The 27087-nt window shown below is 39.9% G+C and overlaps 2 protein-coding genes across 3 annotated transcripts in view; both read left to right on the forward strand.

The window, feature by feature from the left end:
- LOC140924234 (peptide-N(4)-(N-acetyl-beta-glucosaminyl)asparagine amidase-like) overlaps window positions 1–7757 on the forward strand; it is a 15098-nt gene extending 7341 nt beyond the window's left edge. For both annotated transcript variants that reach the window (XM_073374263.1, XM_073374264.1), the window contains 8 exons: window positions 366–554; window positions 1478–1719; window positions 2530–2640; window positions 3137–3316; window positions 4030–4079; window positions 4434–4569; window positions 5493–5676; window positions 6042–7757. In XM_073374263.1, the coding sequence (XP_073230364.1) occupies window positions 366–554; window positions 1478–1719; window positions 2530–2640; window positions 3137–3316; window positions 4030–4079; window positions 4434–4569; window positions 5493–5676; window positions 6042–6235 (1286 nt within the window). In that variant the 3' untranslated portion in view covers window positions 6236–7757. The remainder of the gene's footprint in view (window positions 1–365; window positions 555–1477; window positions 1720–2529; window positions 2641–3136; window positions 3317–4029; window positions 4080–4433; window positions 4570–5492; window positions 5677–6041) is intronic.
- Window positions 7758–8665: 908 nt separating this feature from the next.
- Window positions 8666–27087, forward strand: part of LOC140924578 (uncharacterized) — a 29436-nt gene continuing 11014 nt past the window's right edge. The window contains exons 1-35 of the mRNA XM_073374597.1: window positions 8666–9622; window positions 10414–10508; window positions 10604–10654; window positions 10735–10842; window positions 11442–11573; window positions 12238–12310; window positions 12444–12521; window positions 12663–12695; window positions 12888–13009; window positions 13466–13513; window positions 13619–13685; window positions 14169–14220; window positions 14364–14433; window positions 15263–15354; window positions 15695–15753; window positions 17214–17309; window positions 17508–17561; window positions 17982–18038; window positions 18349–18395; window positions 18932–18990; window positions 19928–19959; window positions 20540–20614; window positions 20749–20954; window positions 21664–21768; window positions 22167–22230; window positions 22883–22962; window positions 23366–23486; window positions 24064–24132; window positions 24366–24458; window positions 24561–24614; window positions 25038–25091; window positions 25167–25325; window positions 25609–25660; window positions 26194–26330; window positions 26403–26500. Of these exons, the coding sequence (XP_073230698.1) occupies window positions 9356–9622; window positions 10414–10508; window positions 10604–10654; window positions 10735–10842; window positions 11442–11573; window positions 12238–12310; window positions 12444–12521; window positions 12663–12695; window positions 12888–13009; window positions 13466–13513; window positions 13619–13685; window positions 14169–14220; window positions 14364–14433; window positions 15263–15354; window positions 15695–15753; window positions 17214–17309; window positions 17508–17561; window positions 17982–18038; window positions 18349–18395; window positions 18932–18990; window positions 19928–19959; window positions 20540–20614; window positions 20749–20954; window positions 21664–21768; window positions 22167–22230; window positions 22883–22962; window positions 23366–23486; window positions 24064–24132; window positions 24366–24458; window positions 24561–24614; window positions 25038–25091; window positions 25167–25325; window positions 25609–25660; window positions 26194–26330; window positions 26403–26500 (3059 nt within the window). The 5' untranslated portion in view covers window positions 8666–9355. The remainder of the gene's footprint in view (window positions 9623–10413; window positions 10509–10603; window positions 10655–10734; window positions 10843–11441; window positions 11574–12237; window positions 12311–12443; window positions 12522–12662; window positions 12696–12887; window positions 13010–13465; window positions 13514–13618; window positions 13686–14168; window positions 14221–14363; window positions 14434–15262; window positions 15355–15694; window positions 15754–17213; window positions 17310–17507; window positions 17562–17981; window positions 18039–18348; window positions 18396–18931; window positions 18991–19927; window positions 19960–20539; window positions 20615–20748; window positions 20955–21663; window positions 21769–22166; window positions 22231–22882; window positions 22963–23365; window positions 23487–24063; window positions 24133–24365; window positions 24459–24560; window positions 24615–25037; window positions 25092–25166; window positions 25326–25608; window positions 25661–26193; window positions 26331–26402; window positions 26501–27087) is intronic.

Below are 27087 nucleotides of genomic sequence, written 5' to 3' on the forward strand. Positions count from 1 at the left end.
CCTTCTGTCAGTGAGCAGGTTTAGGTGTCAGCCCATGCTTGGTGTGTGCTTAAAGGAGGTTGGACTACTAGAAGCCAGGAAAAGAATATTCAAACTACAGCTTTGCATGGCTTGGAGTAGCTGATGATGTAGAAGTTGTGTTCTCCTGGCCAATGGTGGGGGGGAGGGTGTAAACAACACTGTCCTTATTAAAGTTATTGGTACATACTTTTTGATGAATCAGTTTTCACTAGAACAAAGTGAATTATATTTTATGCCCAGTAACTGCTCCAGTCTAATCAAAATAGTCCTTTCTGGTATTTTAAAAGGTGACTAAAAACTTTTGCTATAATTCATATCATGAATTATGATTTAACTCATTTCAGCTGAATTTTTCAAGTGGGTGGACAAGCCATCTTGCCCGTCCTGTGGTTCTCTGACATTTCCTATTGGCGTTATTCCACCGACACCCGAGGAGGCCAGGTGGGGTGCTGGAAATGTGGAAAGTTATAAATGTCAAAACTGCATGAGGACAATAAGGTTTCCACGATATAATCATCCTGCTAAACTGTTAGGTAAGGAAGAGATTTATGGTCTGTAACCCTTGGTGTTAGCCTGCGAACACAGAAGTATTCTGGTCATCATTTCTCTCCACCCGGAAGGTTTTCAGGTGAATTGAAGCAACTACTGGAAATAAGTCTGCGTTTGTAGGCTAACATCACTTGTTTCTCAGTCATAATGGTCATGAGAATATAGGTACTGATCCTTCAATTCAAAACATCCCGTGGTGTAAAAATTACTTTTTAGTGCTTTGTTATATTGTGTTTGGAATAAGAGTGTGGAGAAGGTTAAAAGTCGTTGACCAGGGCCCACCATTTTGACTGGTAAATGTTGGAGCTCTTAGTCTGAATGCTGAGCTGAATGGCTATGCACGGCAGACGAGGCAACCATAAATGAATATACATAGCCATTACTTTACGACAGCTTTGTCTATGTACATTTTACTTCACTGCCGATTTGTTGAGAAAGTGGTGAGAGCTTTTTTAGCTTATCACAACAAACTCAAACAATCAGAGGTGAAAATGACTACATTTACTTAACGCAAAGGGCGAGAAAAATCGTGCGAGGAGGCTACCATTGGATTTTTGCCTTACTTAGATCTGATTGGTCGGTAAGGTAGTACGAGGTTTTTTAACCGATTGTAAAGCACGGCCTGGAGAAGCAAAGCAATCACAAAATTAATTTTATGCACATTAAAATGATCTTTGCAAAAGTGCTGATCAAGGATTGTTAACCCTTCAAGCATCTGATCAATATCCACATACAAATTCTCCAGAGTATTCTCCATACATTTCCTTAAAAAATTAGTTGAGACAAATTACCAAAAATCAAAGCCTTTCCCCTTTCATGATCATTTTATCAATTTTCCCAACCTTTTCTTTTGGTGACGTAAGGATATAAGTAGGAGAAAATTGATGTTGGTCACTCTTTTCTGCAGAAACCCGCAAAGGAAGGTGCGGTGAATGGGCTAACTGTTTCACACTTTGCTGCCGAGCTGTTGGGTTTGAGTCACGTCACGTGTTAGACTGGACTGATCACGTGTGGACTGAAGTGTACTCTGAGGCGCAGAAGAGATGGCTTCATTGTGATTCTTGTGAGAACACGTGCGATAAACCACTTCTTTATGAGGCTGGCTGGGGGAAGAAACTTTCTTACATCGTAGCATTTTCACATGAACAGGTCAGTGAACTCTATAACCCGCCTGAAGAATGCCGAAACTGAAAATTCGAGAAAAATTTCAAATTTCGCTTTGTTAAATACTAAAAAACCAGGTGAGCGTGCGGAAGCACGGCCCACTAGGTTTCGTTTGACTGTTCACACCACCGTGAAGGGATTTTGTTCACGGACACAAAAGAGACAGCCTTCCCGCAGAAAAAAGCTGGCTCAACCGTTAAAAAGCATTAAACATGCCTTGAATAAAAAATATACCGAAAAAAAAAATTGTTATACCATGCGAACGCATTGTCCAAACGGTTTCGTTTGAATAGAGGTTAGTCTGAAAAGGAAATGTGGTCTGCATTGGTTGGGGTCACATCAAAAGACTCCATAAGAATAATTGTTTGATGTGAAGGATGAATATTGTGCCTTATTATACTCCATGTGCATCCATCTCACTGATATGCGTTATAAACTACAGTGTTTATCGTAGCCTGTTCCAGGCTCTTAGAAAGTGGGGAAGACGCGAAAGTGAAAGGCACGCGTAAATTTGGCGGGGCGAGAAAAAGAGGCGGGAAAAAAGAAGAAGGAAGGAATCGCGCTTTCTCAATTCAGCGGACCTGACTTTCTCGGAGCCTGGAGCAAGCTATGTTTATCCAAAGTTCCGACGTTTTTGCCAGTCAAACCCACCAGGAGAGTTGGCCAAAACCTTTCAGGATTCCATCCACAGATTCAAAATTTGGGATCTCACAATAACTTGGTCTAAGAGTAAAACGTTTATAGTGGTTGCTTGAGGTTTCAGACAGTATCCCTCAGTTGCTTTGTGTTTATCAGGTGCTGGATGTGACGTGGCGTTACTCTGCTAAACACGATGAAGTGCGCAAGGCAAGAACACTCGTGTCAGAAAAATGGTTAAGTGAAACAATTTCCAATCTAACAGAAGAGGTAAGGAAATGGTATCAGGTCGTTTCGCCCAAAAGGTCGATTCGCCCGTTGGGAGTTCGCCCAGACTAAGTTGATTCGCCCGATGTGTATTTGTTGTTCTTTAAGCCGGAGAAAAAGGAATAAGCGTGGAAAGACAGTGACTGCACATGTGAAATCCAAGGTTAACTAAAACAACATCTCCGAGTAGTAGTTTCACCATCGGGCGAATCGACTTATGTCCTTGCGGTGTTATCTGTGGTTTGCAGTACACTTACTTTTTATGAGCTAGCTTGCCGCGCGCTGTTTTTTGTTTCATCCATCTTATAGTTTTTTTAATGAACTGGATCTAGCTTGAAGTCGTCGAGGTCATGCAAGGTAAACTAGTAACATTTATCGTAAAATGGCCGATATTAGCGCCGACTGCTCGTTCCTGTTTGATTCCTGTCGGGGTCAGATCTGGTCTGTTATTATGCTCCTGTGTCTCTCGCATCTAAATCTTGATTCAAATTGTCTTTAGCGTCAAAGAAACTTGAGTGAAGAACGGAAGAAGGTCTTAATGGAACGCCAAGTAAAGGAAATTGTAGAGTTTTTTACCATCAAATCTGTCCGCGATGGTGAGCTTCAGGGGAGAGTCTCGGGTGATTTGGCCTGGAGGCTGCTTCGAGGAGAAACAAAAGTACAAGAAGATGAATATAAGGTTAGTGAAGTTTGAGAATTTTATCTACTCAGTTGATAACGTGAATTTAAGTTATTACGCGCCGTAAAAGGTGAGAAGCCGACGTTTTGAGCTCTGGCACTATCGATTCGCTGCGAAGAAGGGTGAGCGCACGAGAAGACATCTTTTAAATCGTTTTACGGTGGTAGAGCAAATTGACTTTACGAACTCAGTTGATGTCCCCCCCCCCTCTTCCACTGACGCAGCCCTTCCATTTCCTCAATTTCTTCAGAACGCCTTCATTTCGCCTTCATTGAGAAGAAGCTAAAGTAATGGAGTCCCTGCCACGGCCTGGACGTTGTGAATAGAACACAACGAGTTTGAGATTTTTTTAAACTGTTGGAGTATGACGTTATCGAGTCAGAGTATCAAAAAAAAAAAAAAAAAAAAAAAAAATAGATTGGCGAGAGAAACGCCAAATTGCCTTTGTAATGATCGCTAAATGCATTGAAATGCAACTAAAAATAGTAAATGATTTCTTGACAGAAATATATATTTCATGTCCAATAGACTTTAAAGTCGTTTTCATTTGTTGAAATAAATAAACAAATAAATAAATAAAGACCCTAGCATGGTTCCAGGTGATAGCAACTGTGGGCTTGGTCTCCAAGCCCCCAAGCTCAAGTATAAGCCACTCTGTTCTATGTTTTTATTAAGCTGAGTGACATATTCGTTTGTCTTCGTTTTCATTGTAGCACGAACCTTACATTTACAAACCTACTGACGAGGAAATCAAGGAAAAAAGGTCTGTTTTTTAATGCTTTGACTATTTGACGATTTTCTATTAGTTATGAATGCATTATTTTCGCGTTATCGTTTCTGCGTGTGAATTCCTTGCGTGCGCATCGTAAAACGCTGGGATTAACTATACACAGTCACAACCGCGTCTAACTCCCTTTAAGCCTCTGAAAAGGAATTTTTGAAAAGGTGTCTTGACAGACCATTTCGAAAAGTACCATAATATTTCTGAAATTGCCGTTTGGGTAGCGCTTAATGTGAGTCTTACTTCTCCATATCTTTTGTGGACGATCTGCACGTGATCTGCACGTGCAATTCGTCAGTTTGCATCTAAAAAATGATTTCATTACATGTCTTGCAGATTGCGATTTTGCTACAACTGTGTTATAAACAAGTATCTTAGAGGCTTTGATAGAAAGTTAGACATATCCGACTGGCAATCAAGAGTTGCTTCATATAGCTCTATGATGCGTAAAGTTGAGCGCGATTGGAAAATGGTAAGTTCCACAACGCTGAATTACTCTGTACAAAACGACGCTTCATCTTTAACCCGACAATTTATCAAAGTTGGTACAGTAAACTCCCTAGCCTGCGAGCAAGCTATCCATTTCTGATGAGCGAAACGAGACGCGTAAAAACGCACGAGTGAGTGGTGAAGCCGAGACTTCGGGTCTTCTTTCGCGTGCTGCTCACGTGTGGCTTCTCGCGACTTTCCGATATTGAGAGCTTGCTCGCTTGACAGCTTGCTTGCTCGCCTGAAAGGCCTCAAAACGGGTTTTGCAGATAATAAAGGACAATCGGGTCCTTTGTCATTTGTCGGTAAAATTGAAGGTAAATGTCATTATAATTGTTAGTTAACCCCATCCAGATCCTCTGATGAGAACCTGATATATAAGAACCTCACTTCATTCCACCATTCTTGACCGTGTTACCGACAAACCGGAGTTCTTGTATTCGCGAGTAATTCAATGTAAAAACAAAGTACTAGTCAACATTGGCGAGTTATGGACTACTCAGAAGGGTCTGAACCCAGGAGTCATTTAGTAAGTAGGTTGAGTATGATCGTCAACAATGACATTCCTATTCAGGACTACGTTCACCCGGACGATCCTACCCAACCTACTTATGTCATGGAGTACTGTGGCCTACTGACGTCCTCGGTTTTGCATGGTGTGGCTCGTGTAGAGACTTTTGGCGGGAAACGGTTCTGTTGGTTAATGCCATGTGATTTCAAGAACGTGAGCTTTTGGGAAAAACTTGCAGCTCTGTAACTGGAAACAGTGCAGCATAAGAGACCCAAATTCGTCGCCAGGGTCCTCTCGTTCCCATCCCGGAAACGAGGCTGTGAGACACCATTTACGTTTTCAAGTATATATAGCAGCACAAAACCCCTGTAATTCTTATGAACTGTTATTTTCAGACATATTTATCGAGGACAGAATCTGCTTCAACAGGCTCAATAACATGGCAGGTAGATTTAAGTTCTTGCAATTTAGTGATTGACAGCGTTACCATAGTAGCAACAAGCACCACGTTTCAGACAGGTAGAGTGGACTGGGTGCTAAGTGGAGATGACGAGAGCCAACGGGAGAAACTTTCTGGGGGTAGGTGGTTTTATTTTCCACTGCATTTGTTAAATCGTGGTAACTGTTTTTAAATTTAAATTCAAGTGTTATTAGTGAGCTTACGCAACAGGACGGCAAAAAGAAGAGGACGGCAAAACGCTTGTGTGTGACAAACGTGAGAGGGCTACTTTTTGCATGTTTCGTCGTAATCTTTACCTAACATCACAGCTTTCTGGTCTTTTACAAAAAGATCTGTTTAAAGGAGGGTGAAGTTTGGCGGAAAGTTTTTTCAACCAAATTATTGTCAGTATTGTCACACAAGGTTTGCCGTCTTCTTTCTTCTGCCGTCCTTTTGCGTAAGTTCACTACTATTTTTATATTTATCGTTTATTCTCCTCTTACAGGACAAGAATCAACCATTTCCTCAGCTCTGAGTGGCTCCAAGACCCTCAAACTCACAGCTACCATCAGTGGCGGGAAAGGAGACGTTGCCTGGCAACACGCGCAGCTGTTTCGTCAGACCTTTGCTAGCCAGAGTGAATACCCACTTGACATTGCGGTCTTTTTTCGAGAGTCTGATCGTGACACTCATCTTTAGTTTGCGTGACACACAGAGAATTTATTAACCACATGTTCCGTCTTTAGGTTACGTTACATAGAACATCTAGCAATGTTAACAATAACAACCCTTCCTTTGTGTCGTCACGCAACGCTCTGGGATGGAGCGTTGCGTGACGACACAAAGAACGATCGTGTAGCAGAGTAGTGGGTCCCAAGTTGCCAAAATTGTGCATGCAATTGTGCAGACGGACACCGTGAGACCGGAACTACGTGGCCGTCTTTGAGAGTTGTCTTCTCAATAGAGGGTAAATTGAGAATGGCAAGGACTAACTCTTCCGGTGGGGGACTGCCATACGAAAAAGAGGGGGATACCCGTCGGAAAATTAGAATTGAACTCTTAAAAATGTGGCTTTATTCGAACCCTGAAGGTTACTACACCAACACAGTATGACGACATTCTTTGTTTGTTTATTAATTATATTATTTATAGAGATTTCTTAACGTGCATCCCCAAGCGATACCTTAATAGGTAAAAAAAAAATTGTTTTCCGTCCTGGGGCCTGTTTCTCGAAAGTCCCGGTAACTTTTCGGGGCCGTAAAGTTGTTTTATGTTTGCCGTTTTGGCATTCAAGCTCAAAGTTTCAATAATTTTGAAAATGAAACAACAAGACTATCAGGTAACGCAGCAAAATTGACGGGTTTGTGAGTTAGGAACTATGCTATACTTTTCAACAGGTTTTGACTTGAAAATTTGCCTTCGGGCCCGAAAAGTTATCGTCTCTTTCAAGAAACAGGCCCTTCAGCACTTTAAGCGTGACCAAACTATCTAATATTTCAATTGTTGACCCTTGCGCGAGGCGAGACGAAAAACGTCCCCGTCATATTCGTATGGGAGTCCTCCCACGGGTAACTCGTGGTGTCCGTTTAAGGGTGCGTTCGACTGATCATATTCCAGAATAAGAATACAGTCGACTCCCGATAACTCGAACCCTAGCCAACTCGAACCTCGCGCTTACTCGGACCAAAATCGATTTCTTTTTGATTTCCCTCATACATTGACTGTAATTTTACCCTCTGGAGCTCAAACCATGGTTTAACGCGTTACAATGCGAAAAAAAAAACGAAGTGAACCGCTGTCGAAAACATTGAATTTCTCTCAAAACAATCGTGTATTCTTTCTTTTTAAGCTTCTTTACTTTTCTCGAACTCTGTTTTCCGTTACTATATAAAACAAAACGTGGACAGTAATAAGTGCCTCGAGGGTGTGTGCCTTGTATTCCACTGTATTTGCTCTGTATAGAATAAAGGAAAAGTCGAAATAAAGATTGCTTAAGGCCACCTAGGAAATAAATATTGTAGAAATTAGCCAAGTCAGGAAAGCTAATATAGTATTAGAGGAACGTTATGTGGCTTTAAACTTATTGACAAAGTGAAAGGTATTAAGTAATTGAAGGGACCGGGTGATAGTTGTTAAGGCTTTCTTCTTGTAGAACGAACCGAAAGGAAAGAGTAGTAAAGACTAACAGCAACTAAGAGAATATAAAAATCAGTAAAAATTTTAAATATAGTTTTCCGGTCAAAAACCGGGGTTTTAAAGGGTAGTTGTCTCAGAAAAATTAAAATGATTTTACAACCCCGTATGCTGTTGTTAGACTGTGTAGAGCTTTCCGAGCGTGTGAGGCGCAGTCAGTTTCCTTGTTTCGTGAAACGTTCGTTCCGCCAGCTGGAGACTTGTGCATTCTCGTTACCAGAGCGTCGGATCTGTAGGTACTTTTGGTCACTTATGACGGACGCGGCTAGAATAAGCTCAGGATTTGTTTCATCTTGCCAGCTAGGGGAGCCAGCCGCGCCCAGCCACGCAACGGTGTCCTGTCCTTGTATGTCTTGTATCGTTCTGCCTGTCACCCCTTTTACTCAGTAACCCCTCCCACTACATGTATGAAACAATCAGACTTTACTTATCTGTTGGTTTTATCTACTGGGGTGCAAAGAGTCGGTGATTCTCTCATAGGATTCTGTCGGGATTTCTCAGAACAAATAATACCACCCAAAAGTACTGAATGCTAACACCCAGGATTAAGATTCTGTGAACCTGTACAATACGATCTGCTATGGTAAAAAGCAGAGTTACCAGGATACAAAAGTCGTTTGTTATGTGACGTTGGTACACACCCCATAAATTATTTCCGACGAGACTTTATATGTCTGATGTTTTTGTTAGTGCGATATTGGTGTCTTGAACTGAGTTGGATGCACGAAGACGCCCGTAACTCTCCGCAATATAACTTCGTAAAAGGTGAAGTTTATTCGCTCATATTTTGCAAATGAGATCATTCTTAGGGACTTTTTCCTGTCTTCTTCTTCCATTTCCGAAATTATTTGATACAGTAACGGATTGTAAATTCCTGTTTCACGGTTCTCGCTTCTTGTTTCACGCTTCACAAGGCGTCATGACGTCATTAGGGCGCGAGCTTTGTATTCGGCTGAGAGTGGACGAGACCTTGAACAAACACGCTGTCGGGACAAATGTGAGAATTTGTTTGTTTTTACGCTTCCTTTCATCCTGTCAACTCTTCTGGAATTTGCAATCATTTACATTCTGTTGATTGAAGCAACAAGGAAAGTGCTTTTTTATGTTCTAACAAGCTTTCACGGTTTCACAAAAGTTTATTGGAGCCAATATCGAATGACCTTTCGTTTTACGCATCGAGCATCTTGCTGCCGGACGAGGCTGAAAGCTTTAACTTAATTTTTGATCGCTTTGAGTGAGTTGTTAATTACGTTGGGGATTCTAGGGACACAATTTGGTACCAAAACTGTTTTGGTAATGGATTAGATGTGTACAAAACCAAAGTTGATGATCTCATGGTGACAATTTCAACGTGTTCGGGGCCGGAGATTAAGGACTGTTACATTTGTGCTGTATTTTTGTTGTTTACGACCTCAAGTACCATTTTAATAGATAAACCTCACCGCAAGAAATTTCAACGCATTCCTTCTTCCGCAAAATAGATTTGTGTACACGGGCAACTTCATCATGTAACCTGGTGTGTGCAATTTAATAAGCTGGCGTTTCCTTCAAGATGATCAAGGCTTCTATTTTGCGGGCGGGAGCTGTAAAGCAATTAGTGTTAATAAGCTTTTTATATTGGGTATAATGGCTGACAATGAAGTGACTGAAGATGAGGCGACTGAAAGAAGCACTAGTGTTACAATTCTTGTTGAGAATGAAAGCCCCTTTTCTAGCGATGTGTTGGAAGAGAAATCTCGCTCCTCTTCTATCCCTTGTTCCGGACAAAGTTCTCTGTCTAACTTGAGAACTGGAGAGAAGTTTCGAACCTTGAAGCGGCGATCATCGGTGGAAAACTTTGGACAATTTGGGTTTTTGGTCCCTGCATTAGCCCTTTTTCCACAAGCTGATGGGGTGAGTTTTGTTTAATTTGAGTCCTAAGTCTTTGGTTACTAGTAAGTTGCCGAATTCCAAAACAGGTGACTAGACAGATGTGAGTGTCAAAAAGTGATCATTCAATTTAACCTCGGGTGACAATTATTTTGTGATTACATTTGTATTTCTTTTGCGTCAAACATATGAGGTCATATACAAGATATTATGGTTCGGTTGTCACTTGCATCTTAAAAATTACCATCTTGTTTTCAACCTCGAGTTGACGTCCTGAAAAGCAGTTTTTAAAATATTAATAGTGCAGCATGCATTCCTTATCAACGGTTGCTAAGGAAAGTTGTGCAAATTTTATTAGAAGAAAGGTCTGAGTTTGGTGGGTTTTCCTTGTGATTTATGGCAGTACAGTATTGTATCGATCAAATGCCACCCTTGAATAAGCACTGGCATAAATTAAATGTTGCATATGGAAGCAAGAATTACCGATAATCACCTGCCTCATTTATATTCAACACCCACTCGGAAAAATACCGTTTTTATTCAGGATCATAAGAAAAAACTTGATACGACTTTGTAATGTACATCATCCAGACAATTATGATTCTCTCTCAGCAAGAGAAGCAAGACATTGGAAGTTGTTTCCAAATAAAGTGATGCTAAAGATTATATGCTAATTTATGATGAACCTCTATCAAGTCGGCCAACCTCCATCAAGTGGCTACCTGCCAGTACCCTGAGGGTGGCCGCTTAATGGAGGTACAACTGTATAAGAAGTGAAATGGTCAGTGTAATGAGACATTTTTGTATATACTTAGACTGATGCACTCACAAAGCAGTTTGGAGATTTACAAGGTTCACACAGAGAATTAAAGTTAGCAGCCGCTCACATTGATGATGCGTTAAAAGGAAGGTAAAGATTAAAGCTGCATGGTTTGTCAAGTGCCAGATGGTTTATAAACCAGCCATCAGTATAGTCTAAAAACTTTAATTTCTGTTTTATCTTAGAGGAAGTTATGGAAAAGCTCGCTCATATTTTAAGCCTCGGTTAGCCAAAAGGTATGATTCTGTGCATGGAAAATTATTTGTTTGTTGTTAGTTTTCAGTTTTGTCTGTCTAAAATTTGCTCTGTTCTCTAGGTGTTTTGATATTCTGGACAACCCTTGGTTCCGTCGAGCTGTCATCTGCAATTCTCTGATACATTCCTTCCTCATTTTCTTTGAGCCTCCAACTATAAATGTGTTAAGGTAGGAAGAAGTGTTTGTGCTGCAGGTAAAATCTATTCTTGGGTTAATCCAGAATTTCTTTCGTCTCCTGTGAATAATATTATATAGGGCTATGTCCCCAAGTTAGAGTTGCGTCAACCACAGGGATCCCACCTGGGAAGGGACTTACCTAAACCTATTCTTTGCTCCTCCCTCCTGCATGGGATTTCAGCTTATAGATATGTTCACATTACATCTAATAATCCCTTGAATTTTTTTAGGTCAATTTGAATTTAATTGTGGTACATGGTGTGTCACAGCAAGTACTTTACAAACAGTTCGTACATTAATGTGCAGGTTATACATCATTGTCTTGATGTGTAAATGTTGTTCATGTTAAATATGTACATGTTGTATGTTTATGAGTCTATATCTGGTTCAATGGGAAAAATAACCTTGTCTCTCTACAGTATCTACAGATAATTAAGTATTGGTAAGTTAATGTTGGTGTGTTTATCAAAAACATTTTCACCATCATCAGTAGTTAATGTTATGGACTATTTTTTTGTTGGTTTCGTGTTTAGATGATATTAGATGTTGAAAATTTGGATTCTTTAGCCAAATCTGCTTGTTTCTTGCAGTGTTCATCCCATGGTGTTTGCCCTTAATCTTTTCTGCATTTTGCTGTTCATCTTTGATGTTGTGGTGCACATTATATTTCTAACGTGGCCTGTATTTTGGTCCAGAAGAGCTGAAGGAGGACTGTGGAATGGGTAATTTTGACTTTTGACTCAATTTGGGAAATATTAAAGTAGCTTACCCCTTCCACCTTTCTGAAATTAGCTCTCCCAGATTTCTATTGAAAGAAGCACCAAGGCTTTGGTAGTTGCCTGGGGGGGGGGGGGTGTACTTCCTTATAAGAGGCTTATGGGGATGTGCCGCTGGATGGGGTTACATTTTCATGACTGGATTGACTATAATGGGGTTGCATTTCCATTAGAGTTACTAGAATGGGGTCACACATTTTCAGATTTTTTGGGGTAAGACAGTTCTTCATATTTTGGCTCTGCTGTTGTATTCACCCTGCATGATGTCATTAGTGACTGCACGTACAGACAGTGAAAACCCCAATATGACGAGGTGTTGGGGGACTAGTAAATTGTGTTTGTTATAACGGCAAGCCAAGGGTATGTTACTTAGGGTCCCACCTTATACATTTCACTGAAAGTGATCTAAAGAAAATCATTTGTTTTTCTTGGGTTGTGTTTTAGATCCTTTTAACTTGCAGAGTGAATGGTGGCAACTTGTAAGATGATCCTACCTTTTGAGTCTGTGGATGAAACCTTTTGGAGTAATCATTTACTATGTATAATTTTCAATGAAAATATGACAAGAAAAGAAGATTTGATGATGTTATTGTTCCTGTTAATATTTCAGGGTGGAATTTGTTCTTGTCTGTTGTTTCACTGTGGACTTTATATTATTACTGGCATCTAGATTTTCTGAAGTGGTAGGTAAAATACTTATTATAAATATAGTGAGCATTCTACTTACATGGCACTGCTTAATTTGTCAGCCTTCAATTTTGGCTAGAGTAGTTTTCAATGTTAATTTTGTTTCATTTCCTTTTTTTCTCTCCCCAGTATATACCACAGATTTTTAGATCCCTCAGATTAGCTCTTATTTTGTGCAAAGTCAAGAATATCCGTCATATCTTTAATGTAAGTGCAGTTAAGTAAATTTTGCATCGTCAGGACTAGTGAACTATTGTATTTGTCTTCAAGATTTCCTTGCCGAATAATTTTATCTCAAGACATCAGTAGTATTAACTTGATTGAAATGTATGCACTCTTGTTTTGCAGGTATTACTTACAATAGGATTTAAACTTTCAAAGGTACCCGGTTTTTTAGTAGTTAAATTAAAGTTACATCTATCCTTTTAACCTTCTCAATACCTCTCCCAATATTGACCCCACCCCATCCCCCTATAAAAATCTCCCATACATCTTTGGAATGTCAATTTACTGCTCTTGACCCTGTAGCGTAAAACGTTTTGTAATATTCTGCTTTGTTTTTTCCTTCTCTAGTTATTTTTTATAATTCTAGTATTTGTTCTATTATTTGCCTCTGTTGGAGTCCATGTTCTTATGGATGCGTATGACTGTAATGGACCATTAGGAAATTCATCTTCCACAACATTTCACCATGGGTAAGACCTAGCATTGCAAAATACAAAAGCCGTTAGGCGTCACAAGGATTTCTGATTTTCAAGATCTATCGTCTCAGTAGTTAAAACTGCAACACAGTAGGGGTCTTCATAACTACCTCCGAGAGGAAGTCAGGGATGGATGGATCCATGCAGATGCTCATACTTGAAAAAGCTAGCTTGATGATAGAAAACGAGATTGACTAGTCACTAAGTTTTGGTTCAGTGTGGCGATTTCCAAGGGTTGCTGGATTGAGGCAGAGCTTCCTTTTCTTCAAACCAAAGGAGGCTCGCGGGTTGTTTGTGTTTTCAAAGGCCAATAAAAGTAGATTTTTTTATAGCGTAGTTGCACTGGGCAGATTCAGATGTCTTAGTTCCCCTTTGGAAACATTGACACCCAACTTTTTAAAGTTGTCTGTGTCTTTTTTTACTTCCCTTATCTCTATTATTTTATTATAGTCAAAGTGTTCCTTGTTTTGTGGAAGATGAAGAAAAGGTTTACAAAGGGTAGGAGTATTTAAAGAGTTTTCTTTATCTGTGGTCTCTTTTTGTCATATTGATTTGAAAGTTTCTCTAACAGTCGTGATGACATATTTTATTCTTTTATTCTAGGGCATTCAACCATGTTGCCTTTGCAATGTTAAGACTTTTTGTCCTCTTGTCGACTGAAAATTTCCCGGTTAGTACACTGCGTAACAAGTATTATCACTTTTATTTTACTGAATTAGCTGCCAGGAAATCATAGACTTCTCCTTCAAATTGAAGCTTCTGCTTTTTATTCACTGGTGATATTTTTAGGTACTGTTCTCGGAGCAAAAAAGTTTAAACAAATTCAACTAAGCTATGTAATCGAATGTCATTCATTTTACGTCGCTGTTGAAGTTTGAGAGATTCGAACGAAATATTCAAATTTCTCTAATTTTCCTGAGTTTGAGTTTGAGTTGAATTAGTTGTTTCTCTTGGGTTTTTGCCAGAGCAGAATAACAATCTTTTCGCTAATATTCTTTACATTTTCTTAAAGAAGGGTGTTAGAACAATAAATTTTTCTATAAAGAAAGAAAGACAACCTTTCAAGTGACCAGATAAATTTTGGCAATTTCCTCTCTTGCTGTAATTTCCATCTTTTTCATCTTCCTTTTCCTGATTTTCCTCATCTTCACAGGAGGTGTTGCTTCCAGCTCTTAGGGTACATCCGGGATATTTTGTTTATTTTGGTGAGTACATAAAATGCAACTCCTTCAAGTGTTCCAGCCCTTACGTACCCTTATGGGGCTGTCCCGAACTTGAGGCTGTTTTCTGGGCTATCCATACTAAGCCAATCCGGTATTGGCTGAAAGTGTGTTTAATTTCTCTTCAGGATTGTACGTATTTGTTGGAGTGTTCTTCTTAACGGCGATTCTACTGGCCATTGTGGTGGACAGCTATTGGTAAGTGTTGCCGTTATTACAACCAACACCACAATCTTTGCGTTTATCATCGTAACTGTTTAAGATCATCATCATCATCATCATCATCATTATCATCATCATCACCACCACCACCACTACCATCATCATCATTAACACCACCACCACCACCATCATCATCATCATCATCATCATAATCACCACCACCACCACCACCACCACCATCACCATCATCATCATCATCATCGCTGCCATCGTCATCTTCATTAACACCACCACCACCACCACCACCATCACTATCATCATCATTATCATTACTATTTCTACCACCACTGTTATCATCATCACCACCATCATCCTCATCATCATCATTATTATCGTCATGGTCATCTTCATCACCACCTACATTATCATTTTCATCGTTATCATGGATCAATTTAGGTTTCCGGAAGCTGCCCACCTACCCCTCCCCCAACCCAACATCTTGCCCTAAGTGAGAAGTAAGTGTTAATGTTGACTTAGGGAAGGGGTAGGTGGGCAGTTTCCCGGAAACCTAAATTGATCTGTTATCATCATGCTTTGTGGTCATGATCATCCTGTTTTGTGGTTTGAAATAAGAGATACTCTCTTTTGGTTTGAAAACAGGATGAGATAAACGATTGAAAAACCAAAGGTGCATCAGCATCGGGAACAGATGTAGGAAAATTCTTTTTAACCACCTTGAAATCTGTTTCTATTGCCTTTCTGTCTGGTGGAAACCAAACAAATTGCCTTAAACATCAACACAGATGGATGCTCGATCGTTAAGCACACTAAATTGTTTTTCTCTGTTTCTGTATCTTGACTTCAGGGTTTTTTCTAAGAAGCATGTTAAGAAAGAAAGATCCAGGGAACGAGCTGAACTGGCAAAAGCTTGGAATCTTTTAGATCCGTTAGGAAAGGGTGAGTTTCATATTCTTCATTGAAATGCACCTCTGGAAGATCCTGGAGTGTTATTGTTTTGAGATAAAATGGCAGCAACACACCTCATTCACACTTTAACAGAGAGGGTGGAAAACGGTCGACTCGCCTATGTTTTTGGTAGTTTGGTACACTGCGGGGCAAAAACTGAACTGAAATACTTGAAGCTAATTGTTTGTGCATGTTTTAAAAACAAGGAGGGCACAACTAATTAGCTTTTCTAACAAGACGTTCAAAATTAAGTAGGTGATAAAATGGTTTAAAATGAAAAACGTTAGAGAGTACTGCTTTTAACTTAATTTACTTCATTTATTTTTGCCAGGAGCCTTAAGTATTAATGACGAGAAATTCATTAAGCTTTTTCAACTTTTAAAACCAAAGGTAAGATTCCTGTTAAGTCATAACTAGTAACTGCTTCATCACAATAGTAAATTAAACTGAGCAAGCGTCTTTGGGAAGGAAATACCAGTTAATTACGAGAGTCTGCTTAAGGGATTAACCATCTTGTCCGCATGGTCTTTTTGTTGCATATGCATCTCGTCTGCATCGTATCTGAGTTATGTTTTAGTACTATCTCTATGCTTTTTGCTTCGTATCTGTGTATCTGTGTATCTGTATAGTTTTTAGTCATACCTGCGTCGTATCTGTAACGTATCTGAATCGTGTCTTCATCGTATCTGAGTCGTGTCTACATCGTATCTGAGTCATAAGCGCGTCGTATCAGCATCGTACCTGGAGCCATTTCTGCATCGCATCTGAGTCGTATCTGCATAGTACCTAAGTCCTGTCTGCATCACATCACAGTCATATTTCTAACCTTTATGTATCGTATCTGGAACATATCTGTATCGTACATAAGTCGTACACGCTTCGTATCATAGTGACATCTCTATCCTATCTGGAACTAATCTGTGTCTTGTCTGCGTTGCATCTGAATCGTATCTCTTTCTTATCTCCTTTATTAATCTTTGTCGTATCTGCATCGTGAATGAGACTTCCCTGCATCGTATCTGTATCGTTTCGGAGCCATATCTGTAACGGATCTGAGTCGTGTCTGTAGCGTATCTTGGTCATATCCTCGTCGTATATGCATTGCACTTGTGTGATTCGTGCATCGCATATGAATCATTGTACGTTTGTCTTATTTGTATCGAATGCAGAACACATCTGTATGTTATCTGCATTCTTGTGAGTCATTCCCGCGTCGTATCACACTTATTTCTCTGTCCTGTTTGCATCATATCTACATTACATCTGATTCATAACTGAGTCGTTTCTGAGTGATATCAACATCGTATCTGAGTCATGCATGCAACATATCCACGGGAAACCTGCAAATCATCTGCATGGTACGTGAGACAAATCTGTAACGTATCTGAATTATACCTGCGACGCAAGTGCTTAATTAGTACACGACTCATATCTGCCTCATATCGTCGTATATCTGCATCGTTTCTGTGGCTGACTAGTCCCCAGTCGTTTCTCAGTCTCTTATTAATATGAACAGATCTTAACGCGAGAAGCGCTGTAAAGGGGAGCGCAAGGGTTGGTGAGAAGGAGGAAAAGGGGGAGATTCTCCCTATCGTTTTCTTTCTTCCCATCATCCCTCGCGCTCCTCTTGGTCACGCTTCTCGCGTTCTATTGCTCGCGTGCAATTAGAGACCACTAAGGACTAGTCAGTTTCTATCATACTGTATCATAGTCGTCTTTACGTCGTTTCTTTATGTTGTACCAGACTGCTTGTTACTGGCATTATATCGACATCGTATCCATAACGTATCCACTTTTGTTTATCCTCTTTGCTACTTAGGTGCTATCCTCCTTCCATTTTTTTTCCTCAGAATTCAGAACCAGAAAACTTTATGCTAATTGAAATGCTGGATGCTAATGAGGATGGAGAGGTCGATTCATTTGAGTGGACCACTATGCTGAGTCAGGTAACGTTTTTATACACTCAAGGGTACCCTGGAAGGGTATGCCCATCTTTTGTCTAATACGACACTTGTATCGGATCTTGCTCAGTGGCTTAACTGCTTAACAGGAAAATCAGTCCTTAGTACGTTCATGATTATAAACATTTCATTGGTTTTAGATTTCTAAGGTTTCATTTTTTAATGTTAAATTTTACTTGGCAGGTTTTAAGCCTCGAATTTGAAGATGATGAAGATCTATTACTACTTGATGAAACCGTGAGTCAGCGTTCTGTACTGCGCGGGGTGTGCAATGTGACGTGTTCTTCCACTTTCCTGATCCTGTGGGGGGATTTAAGTCTTATAAACTTCTATGCGTGTGTCTATTGTCGCAAAGGGGTGTTAAGATTGCTTTATGCTTGTGCGTTGTGACTGGTTGACATAACACGCGTCATCTTCTGAACCAGTCAAGAGTGATTACAAAAACTGGAGAACTAAAGTTAAAAAAAAACTAGAGAATTTCGTGCGCGCCTGTTTCCTTACCTAACCCAGGTACTTTAAAGTATCAACGAATTTAGACTTGGAACTGCTGTGGAAGAATTAATTCTACACAGTATTTCAGTCAAATCTTGCCTATCAAATTATCGGGATGCAGTATGAATTCTGCTTATTAATATAACGCACGTGATTATTTTGCAGCTTGGTCTTTCAAAACGGATGATCAGGATCAGAGAGGCTGCCAAGTTTCTTACCGAGGTACACTGTTTCCCTTATTTATTTGTTGTATAACTATCCATATTTTTCAGCAAAGTGCTCGAATTATTTTGGTGTCTTGATGAAGTAATGATTTATGGTCGTTTATATGAAAGCTAAGGGAGTATCTTTCCCGTTATGATGCTGTAGAAGGTGCCTCCTACTATTAATACTGTGGTGTGACTATTGAAATAAAAGCCACTGAGCTTGCTCTGCGTTACCAGTCCAGTTTTAACGTCAAAGTGTGACCATCAAGGAAGGTTTTAGGAGTTACTGTATTGCAGTATTTATTGCTCGTTTCTCTTGTTTTCAGACTGAAGTCTTCTCACATTTCATCCTGCTTCTTATTATTTTACACTGGTAAGAAACATATGTAAAACCCGCGTATGTATTTACTCTGGCCAACAGAGCGGATAAAGGTTGGCTCGTTTCACCGCCCAACCTTTATCCGCCCTGCTGGCCAATCACAACAGGCGCTGCCAGTAAGAACCAATCAGAACTGAAAGCTGATACGTGCATCCGTTGGCAAGCGCGGGAAAACGGCCGCGTAACTATTTGTTGGGCCCATTATCCGTACACTGGTCTGCAACTGCCTAATGGCCATAAAAGTCTGGTGAATGGCTGCGAGTTTTTAGTTTGGTTCGAAAGAATTGTAGTATAAATAAAGTGTGGGTCAGGCGGTTTGCACTGAAGTTGACTTTAAAAATCTAAGACACTGTCAGGTTTCTTTGCAGGGAACCGGAGGTTAAAATAAGCTAGGCGTGTTGCTTAGTGTATCAATTCTGTCATTCTGAGTAATGTCAGTTTTACTTATGAGTTGCTTTTGGCTTTATAGTCTTGGGTTGCCCGTAATTTCTCTAGGTAATTTTTCGTTTTTTATTCATGATTGTTCACAGTATTCTCTTTGCCTTCAAATGGAAAGGTGAAAGTCTTGAGGTCGAGTTAATTGTCCAAGGTAGGTCAGCATATTATTTACTGTCCTTCCCTTTTTCAGCTGTCAGGGTCGGCCAAGGGAACAAATAGTCTCTTACTGTCTTACACTACGTTAATTGTGTGATCACATAACACTCCTTCCTACTGAAGAGCACTTCGTGACAACACAGAAAACGCTATGTTAGAGAGGGGCAAAAAAAATGTCCTACAGTTTGGCGTTGTACGGTGTGGCGTCCATTACCATCAGCAACGTGTCAGTGTCACGGCGCCATAGACTTCTAGATTGTTTTTCTTGCGAAATAGGCCATTTGCAGCTAGCCATTCACATGGTACAAAACCGCCATGCTGGAGAGCAAAAGTCACACTGGGACAAGACAAACAAAAGGCATACATAATTTTAACTGGTAATTTCCTTTGTTTGTCTTGTCCCAGTACGACTTTTTCTCTCCAGCACGGCAATTTTGTACCACGTGAATGGTTACCTGCAAAGGGCCTATTCAGGCTGCGTGAACACACCTCTGCACCATCCGATAAGACAGTTGATATTCTAGCCTGCGAACAAGCTCTCCATTTAAAGGATGTCGTGAAAAGTCACGCGCGAGGATAACGCGAAAGAGACGAGAGAGCGAGAGGCCGCTAGCCAATCAGAGAGCTTGCTCGCAAGGTATTAAACTTTTTGAAAGAGGTCCTGTTACATTCTATTCGTTGGTCTTGACTTGTTTTGATGGAAATCCTACTCTGCTATGACTGGCTGCGAGTTTTTTGGCGGGAAAACTGAATCTATAAATAGCCTATTGGCTAAATATTTCCCACACTGTGACCCAAGGCTTCTATACGAAATGGCGGTCGGAGCGATGGGCTGCTGTTTGTGATTCTGGTGTTCAGTCCATACCTCGCTTATTACCTATTCCCATTTTTTCATTTTTATTTATTTATTTTTTGTTAATTTCTTGCTGCAGTGACTAGAAGCATAATAGTAACAATATTCTTGGTACGTATATTTCAGTATGTCAAAGGTATTTTAAGGTTGGTAAGACAATGGTTTTAATGATGGCTGTTTCTCCAGGCTGGTGGGGATGATTATAAGTGTTGGATATCTCGTAGGCGATAGCTTGCGTCACAGGCGCAAAATATGGAAGGGTAGGAGGGGATAAAAGGGCAACAGGGGAAAAAAGATATAAATCAATCCCAGGGGGCACCTGTTTGAAATACGTTAGTTTTGTGGAACACCCTAGGTTAATGTAGGGTCATATAAACATAAAAACAGGTATCACTTCAAAGGCCCAGTTGTGAATGCAAATATGACTTCAAGATTCGGGCCTGAGTTTCTTGCAATTAAGTCTTATTTTAAAAGGGTTTGAAAATTTTCACGTTCCCTGTCTGGAGACGGGTTAAGGCTGAACGTCTGCACAAAGAAATTCCCGGAGGTATTACGTTGCCATTACTTGAGGGTGCAAAGACATAGACAAATGTTCACTGCTTGAATACCATATAGTTAATTAATATGGCCCTTAATATGGTAGTTTTTTAGAAAAGGATATGAGCTGTATTATTATTTTTTCATTTTACAGTTTGAAGGCATAATGCGAATTTTAGCGGTTGGCAAACAAATTATAGAACCTCTCGAGATTATGGATCTATTTTTGGTGAGCAGTTTCTACATAGAGAATGAAGAATCAACTATTTATAAATTAGGATGAATTTATTGCTCAGTAATGAACAAAATATTTGAAACCTGCCCTTTCGGCAGTATGTTTATTTTTATTTCTCTTTATTTTAGACGGCCCTGGCTTTTTCCTCAAACTTCGTGTGGTACACCAGATATCCTGACTTTTTTTGGTTTAGAAATTACGCAACTACAATATCAAGCCTCGCTGTATTCTGTCGACTACCTTTCAACAACAGACAACTCAAGCAAGCGGTTTCTATCTTCCTAAGAATTGCACCCATTATGGTGGATCTTCTGTGCCTGTTAGGAATTATTGTGTAAGGTTATAGACTGTTCACATTCCCCTAGTTTTTCGCATGATCTTCAGGATCGAGCGCTTACCGTTCCGGGCGACCATCTTGGTTTCATATGAAACTCGTCCAAGATGGCCGCCCATAACGTAAAGCGCTCAATTTCGACGACCTTACGGAAAAATAGGGGAGTGTGAACCGTCTAATAAGATTATTTTCTCCCATTTTTATAGCTTTAACACTTTTACTTTTAATTCATGTCGAGTGTTTGTAATGTGTCAGTGACTATGTGAGAGACCTCCTAATTTATCCAAGCAATAGAACAAACTGCCTTGGGTGCGTCTACCGATCAGTAACTAACTGATGAGTTCATCCATCATCCTTGTTGTTGTTGTTATTGTTGTTTCTGTGTATTTTTTACGCTTGTAAATCGGTAGAAATATCGAGCTATTGCTCGCTTAAAGTAACTCTAGTTTACCGCTGTTTAATTCTTATAAATTGGTTTTGACCAGTCAGAGCGCATACATGATTTCGGTTATTTTACAAACCAGCTATTTTGAAAGCTCGCACCTAATCAAAGTCCATCACCAGTATATTTCCATAACCTTTTTTTAAAATTTTTTATAGAAACAGGTGAGGTTCGAAGTAGTCAAAGGGTAACTTTCTGTAAAACCCAGGTGCCTGCCCTTGCTTTTTCTTAAGTCTGTTTTTTTACTTGTATCTAATGAACTTGCAGGTATTTGATAGCCAGTGTAGGAATGGAGTTATTTCATGGCGCGCCCGAGACAAGTGAGGGACACATGTATCTTCCGGCTTGTGGCCTGGGATTTCAAACGTTTTGGTATGTACTTGAGACCCATCTTAACTATATGATAACTCTTCAAACTTGGACGACTCAAGTCAACTGTTAATTATGATAATTATGCCTCTTAATTCCTCTCCCAAAATTGATTATGATAATTATGATAATTTATACACGTTGGTTCTGCTCCAGTAATTAGTTGTTATGATAAATATGATCATAATTATGGACAAATAATTATCATGATTTAGAACTTTGAAAAATGAAAAAGCTCTGGAATATCAAAGCACAATGAGGATTTTTCCAGCCTGTTCAAAATCCAGGCAAATTGTAATAGATACCGGTCAGAGCATTGTTCTATTGAAAGGGAAAGCCAAAGTGTGGTTGTGGTAATCTTCTGATTACCTTCAAGTTAATTCTTTTTATTCCTCTCCCAGGTGTTCCGTCCTGATTCTATTTCAAATGGTAACCACGAGCAACTGGCACGAAATCATGAACTCGGTGAGTCATGTTCAACGTTTGCAAGTTTGTGTCTGGTACAAAACTAGCCGCCCTCCCAGTCTTGTCTAAATGGTTTCGTCGACTAGGGGATCCATTTGATAAATTAGGGAGTTTTAGCAACGACGACGAGCGACGGCGACGAGAACGTCAAATAAGCAATACTATAGGTTTATTGAGCAAAACAACAAGTTTGCAAGTCATCATGCTTTTTTGTACTTTCTTTGCCGTTACTGTTCGACTACGCTGTGGAAATGCCTGATTTCTTGTTTTGTGAAGGACGTGAACCCTGTGAAGGCAACGACTTTCTTGTTCTTTTCCTGAACATCGATACAATCTTTTAGTTTTCAACTCCAGCGAAAATTGCCAAGATTTGACGAATTGAACGACATGTAATAGGCGCGAAGTTTAAAGCAGGGCGACTTCACTTTTGAAGTGACGTTTCTGTAGCCGTCAACGTCATTGTGGCTTAAGCTCCCTATTACTCACGCACGACGCACAGTTTCTTGGATAACGCTTCAAACGCCAGACGCCACTTTCTTCAGAATCTAAGTGCTCTGTATATGTCTTTTCCAAATTGATTTTTATTTCTTCTATCTGTTGTATAAAACACTTCCCTGTTGACTTTCCTTTTCATTGATTTGTGTTTTGCTAGGTAATGGAAGCCACTGGAAATAACTGGACCAGTCTTTACTTTGTTGCAGCATATATTCTGGTCAATATGGTTGTCATGAAGTGAGCTTGGTCGTTAATTCGTTGTACACTTAGCCTGCGAAAACATCCGTTTCTCCTCGCTCTTCGCCGATGGGGACGTTTCGCGAAACGTCCCCAGCGGCGAAGAGCGAGGAGAAACGGATGTTTTCGCAGGCTATTGTACACTGTGTATTTAACTCATAGTAAAATGACGACGGCTACCACGTTTTCCCACCAAAATGACGCTGATTCACGTGCACGCACAACTAACAGTTAAGAAAATCTTGTCCTCGTAGTCCGCCTGTCGTCCTCGTTTTAGAATCCAAAAGTCTCTATTGTTTTGTAAAGCGCTATAGTGCTGTTTGAAGTGAATTAAGCGAAGTCGGTATTTTTTACTCAAACGAACGTATCTCACCCGTGCTAATTCATGTTTTATTTGTTTCAGTTTGTTTGTAGCCATTGCAATTGAAGCTTTTAACAAACTCGGGACATTGGACGAAGATCCGCATCAGCTTAGACCCCACATAGAAAGGCAGTCTTCAGAACAGCGACCTCCCACGGTTGATGTATGAACCTTTTTTCTTTCATTCTCTTCACGAAAAAAGATTCTTGGGGTGGAGAATGTTTCTTCTTGTTTTTTTCCTTTCTTGCCTTCTTTCCTGTTTTTCTTCTCTTACTTCTCCCTACCCCTCCCTCCCTCCCTCCCCCGGTTCCTCTTTTTGTCCTCCTCCCATCTTCTGGTAATGCTCTAAAGTCAATCATTCCAGATTACAAGTAATTTACGCACTGAGTATTTTTATTTAATCCATGCTTCTCTTTGTGAGAGATAACTGAATTTTAGAGTGGAAAATTTATATCAGCGCGTGAATTACCGCTTTTGCGGATTAATAACGTAAAAGTAAAAAGTTTGAAATGTCATCCTTCAAAGACAAACACAAGGTCACAGATTTGTTGGTACAGAGTTAATCTCATGAGAGTAGCACTGGTGGGACATAAAAAGAGATTTTATTTTTTTTAAATTTTTTATAAACGGTGCCGAAAAAACTGAAACCCTTACCTTTGAAATATCATTTTCGTTGGACTGTTGGTTGTAGACACTATAGCCGTGTGTAGTAGTAACGTTTATCTTTTATGTTATTATAGGCTTCAGCAAAACACCATGCTGTTTATATGATTAGCAGTGTAGCAAGCAGTTTATTTGGAAGCGTAAGGGTGAGTTCAAAAGGACCGTTTGTTGAGCTGGTAACCCTGTTAGCAGAAGTCACAAGAAAAACGTGAAACGGTTAATAACTTCCGCCTCCAAAATACAAACTTTTGCTGGTAGTTTAAGTCAACAGAGAGGTGGAGAGGAAAAGTTTGTTTCGTAAAGGCAAGGTGAAAGAGTGGCAAGTTTTTAGGTGTTTCAAGAGGAAATTCATTTGCAGACATTTGTGTCCTTGTTGCAGGTCGACCAAGTTGCAGAAAGAAGGCAATCCCTGGCAGCTGTAGAATCTTTAAACGTGAGAAGGGGTACATTAAAACGTGGCTCCATTGCGAAGGTAACGCTAGTGTTTTATTAGCTTATGACAAGTTAAGTGCTCTTTTCATGCAGTCAGTATTGCATCATACCTAGATGTTTGCATTATTTTTTGTTCATTCAGAATAGAAGACCTTCAATTCCAGAGGAGAAGGCCGAGGAAAATGGCAAGGAAGAGGTAATTTTGATGAATTACAGAGTCCGGTGTTCGTTATGTTTGTTATAACGATGATAGTGTAGATGCAGTTTTTTTTTATGACGGTGTTGATGATGATTATTGTGACTTTGCTGATTGTTATGATGATGATGATGGTGGTGATAATGATAGTAATCACAATGGTGGTGGTAATGATGTTAATGATGGTGACAGTGCTAGTATTGGTGGTGGTGATGATGATGATGATGGTGGTGATAATGATAGTAATGACGATGGTGGTGGTAATGATGTTAATGATGGTGACAGTGCTAGTATTGGTGGTGATGATGATGATGATGTAAATAAGGACGATAGTGACACTGGTCGTGATAAATAATTATATGGATGATAATTGTGTCGTTGATGATACCTCATATTGTTTACAAACCCTTTAATTCAATACAGGATGAAGTTTTTGAATTTGAAAAGGATGAAGTTGGTGAAGGCAAGGGCGACAAGGTACAAAGTCTTTTTATATTTGAGTGTTCGTTAAAAAGTTTTTGTGTTGTATTAGTGACGTTTTTTCTGTTTTAGCGTGAACGTGTTCTAAAGAAACGAATGAAGGAGAAAAAACAAGCGAGGAAGAGTATGGCAAATGCCGAACAAAAAGTGCGCGTGGTCACTACGTTTAGAGGACTAAGAGATAATGATTTGGATTTACAAGTGGGTGATGAAGTCACTGTGTTTTTGAAGGTAAGCAGAACTTTAATTTATGACTACGATATAATTGTGGTAAGATTAGGATATATATAGCTGAGGTGTGACTGTGGTTCATTGCCTCGGTATGTCTGTGGTACATAGCTTTGGTATAACTGTGCTACATACTACACCTGTGGTATGACTATAGTAACATAACTGTGGCATGATGTGGTGTGAAATGTTTTCAAATGTTCGATTTACTTATTAACACTTGCACGCCACTCAAATAATCACAACTATCACATTTGTCTGAATATTATTCAAATTTTTATCGTAGAAAGATGATTGGTGGCAAGGCCGTTGCAAAAACAAAGTCGGTTGGTTCCCTGGTAAGGATGTATAAGACACAGTTTAATTGCTTAAGTGGCAACCAGACTGTATTACCTACAGGTACTGTAGATAGTGAATAGTGTATACCACGTGTCATTCATCTTGAATTCTTCTCTGTGTTAACCCTCCTGACCGCTTGCAGTTGAGAGATTTGTCAGGGATTCTCTCCTCCACAAAAGTTTGCCCACAAGCTAACTATAAAAAAAAGAAAGGACAGTTTTATTCCCAGATTTAACAGCTAGAATCACCTTGTGGAGGAAAGAAAACATACCTGTGATATAGTAGGGATAAGTAGGCGCACTTTGTGTGTAGACCCAAACGCTTTCTCCCAAATTAGAAGTATCAGTAAGATCAGCGAACTGTGTAGGACCACTTAGACAAACAGCACGTATAGAAGCCGGATCTTGGTGAAGATCAGTATCAGCAATGAGGAAGAAAACTTTAATCAAAAGGCAAGGCTGATCGGACAGCTATGGATTGGTTATAGATCACTTATTGGAAGAGAAATTTATGACTGTTTACTTTTTTGCAGCCTCTCACGTAATCTTAAGAACAGTGAAGGCAATCCCAGAGTATGGAAAACGCAAAGGGAAACATTCCACCGAGGGAGGGGATGGTGAGAAGGTCAAGCTCTCTTCTCAATCTACCTCTGACGAGAATGAAAATAAGGTACTTACAATCATTTTCTGAATCAGAAAAAGAAAACTGCTCATTAAAGAAGTTTTTTCTTGAATAACTTAGGTGCAAGAATTAGTGAAAGAGAAAAGTTTCACTTCTTTGAATCGAAAGGAAAATTCCTTTCATCGTGAGCGATCCGCCACTGGAGGAACCTTAGCTCCGTGAGTACATTAAATTACTTGTATCGACATGAAAATCATCATCGCTCTCACCACCACCACGACCGTCATCATCATCATCATCATTATCACCGCCTTCACGGCTTCATCGTCATCATCATTATCATCATCACCGCCGTCACCACTGTCATCGTCATGACTGTCACCCTCGTCATCATGCACGCTACCACCACCATCACCACCCTCATCAATATAATCACCACTATCACACATACCATCATCCCATCACCACCACCCTCATGATCATCATCATCATCATCACCACCACCACCACCATCAGCAGCACCACCATTATCTTTGCCAACTACATCACCTTCATCATCATCATTACCCAGGAACACATATCTCAAGGGATATAGGGATATGTGTTTTCTGGGCAGGGAAACATATATCACTAGGGATATGTGTTGGGGGCAACGCTTATTACGGGGAAACACCTTATCAGCTATCCAGGAAAACGGGTAGGGGAAACACAGTCCACTAGGGATGTGTTCGGGGGAAAACATATCACGGGAAAACACATATCACTGTGACGTCACAGTGGTATGTGTTTCCCCGTGATAAGTTTC

Source organism: Porites lutea, chromosome 14 (assembly GCF_958299795.1).
Source record: "Porites lutea chromosome 14, jaPorLute2.1, whole genome shotgun sequence".
NCBI lineage: Eukaryota > Metazoa > Cnidaria > Anthozoa > Scleractinia > Poritidae > Porites > Porites lutea.